Source organism: Barbatula barbatula, assembly GCF_947034865.1.
Source record: "Barbatula barbatula genome assembly, chromosome: 16".
Lineage (NCBI taxonomy): Eukaryota > Metazoa > Chordata > Actinopteri > Cypriniformes > Nemacheilidae > Barbatula > Barbatula barbatula.
The window spans coordinates 13,533,345-13,537,533 of NC_136779.1; the positions used below are offsets into that span (position 1 = coordinate 13,533,345).

The 4,189-nt window shown below is 38.8% G+C and overlaps 1 protein-coding gene across 1 annotated transcript; it reads right to left on the reverse strand.

Annotated features, from left to right (window-relative positions):
• Window positions 1–849: 849 nt before the first annotated feature.
• On the reverse strand, window positions 850–3,771 carry ppp1r3cb (protein phosphatase 1, regulatory subunit 3Cb). Its single transcript, XM_079477062.1, has 2 exons — window positions 3,567–3,771; window positions 850–3,058 (listed from the first exon to the last, which is right to left on the reverse strand). The coding sequence occupies exons 1-2, from the start codon at window positions 3,578–3,580 to the stop codon at window positions 2,122–2,124; spliced, it is 951 nt and encodes a 316-aa protein (XP_079333188.1). The 5' UTR covers window positions 3,581–3,771; the 3' UTR covers window positions 850–2,121.
• Between the last annotated feature and the right edge of the window lie 418 nt (window positions 3,772–4,189).

The following is a 4,189-nucleotide window of genomic DNA, read 5'->3' on the forward strand; positions in this document are numbered from 1 at the left end:
TCAGTAATGTTTATTTAGTGAGTAGATCTCTAGTCACTCACAATCACAACAGATTTAGAAAATAATACCCCTTAAGCGCCTTGAGGTTAACCGATGTGACCGTCTATGACCGTCTGAGATAGGTGGCTTATACTGATCTACAGACTTTGTTGGGTCTGCATTGCTCTAGATATTGCTAGATGTTGATGCCATCAAAGCACAGCCCAGCTGTCATTTAACCATTACACTCAATCTTTCATCTTGTTTAACATTTTGTGTGTCATTTTGGAACTGTAACTGGTTTGGTTTAAAAGCAGAGGTCAGGCTTGCTGTGGTTCTTCCATGGAAGGAGGTTGTAATGCCTCACATTCTGCCAGTTTCGGACTGAAGGGCCTTTGGGATATTTCTAAACTTCTTTTTAGTTTATGCCAATGTTTACTCTCAGAAGAATTGCATCCAGCGTTCATTACACTGAAAACAATACATTGATTGTGGAATAATGGTTTGCCTCTTGTTTCCAGTTTGGTTCAATCCAGTAACTTTTTGGGGGTGACGACATAGCTTCTATCATTTTGTTGTTATCTGCTTAAGAACTTAGTTTAACTTTTTTGACATCAAGAATAAACATGCATTCAGATACATCAGACACCAAATTCTGGATGCTGTTTCGGACTTGCATTGTTTGCTAGTGGAAATGCATGTGCATGAATTGCTAAACGACTTGATTGTGTATAAAGAATTGAAAATAATTGTCGACATGGCCAATTCTAATTTTGATAAGATGAAATAAGATGGTGCTGATGTGAAGTTTAACAACAGTATTCATATTTCCCATTTTTCAGAAAACAAAAATGCACCATCACGCTCTTTTAGAAACATTAGGTTTTATTTCTAAAAGGAACACAGAAAAAAGTACAACATTCTTCTGAACAAACAGCTATCTTTGCAGAAGTAAAAAATATTTATGTTCACACCATGGTTGTGCAAAACCATTTTTACATTCAACCTACATTATCCCTCTCAACAATTACAGCAGCTAGCGAAGTTCATCACAGTTCACAATCACTTTCAACTATCAACCTCAACCTGCTTTTCTATTGCAGCACAAAAAGCATGAAAAAGCCGACAAACACTCTTGTTTTATACTATATTTCTCTGCCACATTTCCTCACCATCTATTCATTGCCAAGTTATATCCAAAGTCCCTCATTGTTTATCATCCAAACACACTGAAAATTTCCTCACACGTCATAAACCACGAAGCAGAAAACACAGGCACTCACAAACCCATAGCAGCAACATGTTGTAGGAAAAGACACTGCAGAACAGACGTAGGAAAATATGGAAGTTCAGGAGTAGGAATTAAGCACTTAATGGGCATTATTAGTTCTCACAGACTATCTTATAGCGCATCATGCTTACTACATTTGCAAGAAAGTGACCAATGAAGTGGTAGTATGAAATGAGATACACAAACTTCAACATGAAGCAATCTCATATCATACCAGAAGATTACACTTTATAATCTGGGAAAAAATAAATGCAGTGCTGGTTCCTCCAATTCTTAAGGATGACTTAAATTATTCATATCTTGTCACATATCTCAAGCAGGATTCCCAAAATTCAGTGACTTCAGTAATAAGACTGATGCTTTCCATCAAAATAATTATCCTTCAAGGTATCAAAATAGTACTGTGAAGAATATAAAGAGGAGCAAGCTGTTCACTTTAAACAAGGATTTTTGTAAATATAAAAAAAATGATGCCACTATATTACAGTTAAACTGACAATGACAGAAAATCACATAGGAAGGCATCTATGTTAGGAAAAATGTTTTATCTTGAAAATAAAAAAAAATATTTTTTAATTTCAATAATTGCTATCATTTAGTGTTAACATAGTTAGTCTCAAATTTTGCATTATTCTGAAGCCCTACATCTAAGTGTGTATCTCCGAAAGCTTCCAGCAAAAATGATGTGGCCAAAAAGGCCCTTTGTTTTGATGACATTATTTAATATTTTTACTTGTCTGACTTTTTTTAAATGTGCAGCTGACTACAAATCAGATCAGCTCTGCAAACAATCAGGTGCTCTACTATAATGTGCTTCCAAAATGTCATCAGTTCATCTGGGCCTTGAACTGTTACCAGTAGGGGGTGTTGTTCCCAATATGGCCCCAGCTCTGCCACTCGGGGAAGAAGCCACTGGAAGTCCTCGGGCTTCCAAACTGATCAAACTCCATTTCTGACCGTTTAGCTTGGTTCTTAAAATCTTTCGTATTCTGCGCGACCTGGTTGGACTGACCAGGCTCATTCTCAGCGTGTACCAACCTGTAATTCTTCCCATCATTATTGTCCCAGTGAGTCATACCGTGAGCTCTGTAGGATATGCAGAACTCTACCTGCTCATCCTGGTGCACAAAACTTGGCAGGTCAATTGAAAATGAGAAAGTGTCAACGTCTTCACAACCATAAACGTTATTCATATAAGTGCAAGGAATGTCAGTGTAACTTTTCCATGAATCAAATGTTATTCGCGCATTGACGTCCTTCTCATAACTTACATTGGGAACTTTCACTGTGCCGGTGAGCGAACGCTCTTGAATTATACAGTTTTCTAAACACACCAGGTTTTTCTTTAGACGATTCCTGAAGTCCAAGTAGTCTGCGGCAGGTGGAGGGAAGTCCAAAGCAAAACTCTTATCTTTCTCGACCTTCATGCCTACAATGGCATTCTCTAGGTCTGATAACTCAAACTGCAGGTCTAATACGTCTTCCTCAAATTCCTTGAACATATGGACGGCCGTTAATGACAAGCCTTTGGAATCGGCAAAAACCACTTTTTTCTTAGCTTTGATTTTGGGACTCTTCCATTCTAAGTTGGCGGTGTCCGCTTCTGTCCTGGAGCTGATGCAGGATCTCAGAGGTTTGTACTGTTTGACCAGGTTCCTGGACTTGTAGTCCTCATATGAACTGAGGAAATTGTGAAGTGGCGGCGAGTGTGCCAGACAGATTCTCATGGCCACATCAACAGGCATAATTGGACCTGGCATTGGCCTTGGGTTCAGGATATGGAAAACCCTGTAATACAGAGAACAATGAACAACACTGTAATGACCAATTAGACCGAAGCGAAGAGAATAGGGTGACAGCACCTTAAAAAGACTTAGCCTTGAACTGACACAATGAATAAACAATACCATTATATGAAAACCTTAATTTATTCTTGCATTAAGAACTAGGACAAAACAGCTATGAGGCAAAAATGCAATATACAACATTTCTTAAGACAACGATAACTATAAATAACTATATAGCATCTTGTGATCTTGATATGTAATATTGACCATTTCTTTTATTTGAAACTCTAATCTTTAAGAAACGTGGATTTCCATTCTCTGCAATAGTTGTTTATCAAGCAACCACATTCAAACACTTACATTTCCACATATAAAACACGCCTACATAATAACTCAGAACATTTAAATATAAACTGATATTGAAAAGACATTATTTATCTTTCTATACGGTTACAGAGCTCTCTCTCTCTCTCTCTCTCTCTCGAATGTGACGCACTAAGTAATCTTACCTGGTGCAATTCATTGGGAGAACGTTGTATTTTTTCCAAAAAGACACAGTTTGCTCTGCTATAGTTGGAACAAGCGCAGGTTTTCCAAACGTGCCTTAAAATGTCATTTAAAACGCGTTTCAAACATCATAAAGGAGAAGCCCGTTGAAGAGCAGTCGATCCGTGCGGCACGCCCCCTTCGCAGTCCAGCTGCTCTGCAAAAGTCAAGCGCGTCCAGCCGGTACGTCAAGCCTTGAGCGCATTGGTTAACGGTAACGCGTCGTGACGGCCAATGGGAGGCCAGGAACGTGAGGACCTCGACCAATCGGTGCACAGGACAAGATCATTCGTGGAGCGCGTGCGAGCAGTAGCTCATAGGGAGGCGGGGCAGACGATGAAGGACTGCCTGTGTGTAGACGCTGCAGGAGCTGCCATATGTTTAACACAGTTTCAAAAAGTCATTTCTGCGATAAACGACTTATGTCTCATTGTAGTTTTTATAATCCGCTTTTAAATATGACTTTGAATGATTATTTGAATGCCTACTGACATATGTACTGAAATAAATCTTTATCAAAACTGTGGCATAATGGGCCATAATGTCAATATTCATGCAAATGCAGACATAAAATAGGCCTGTGTTT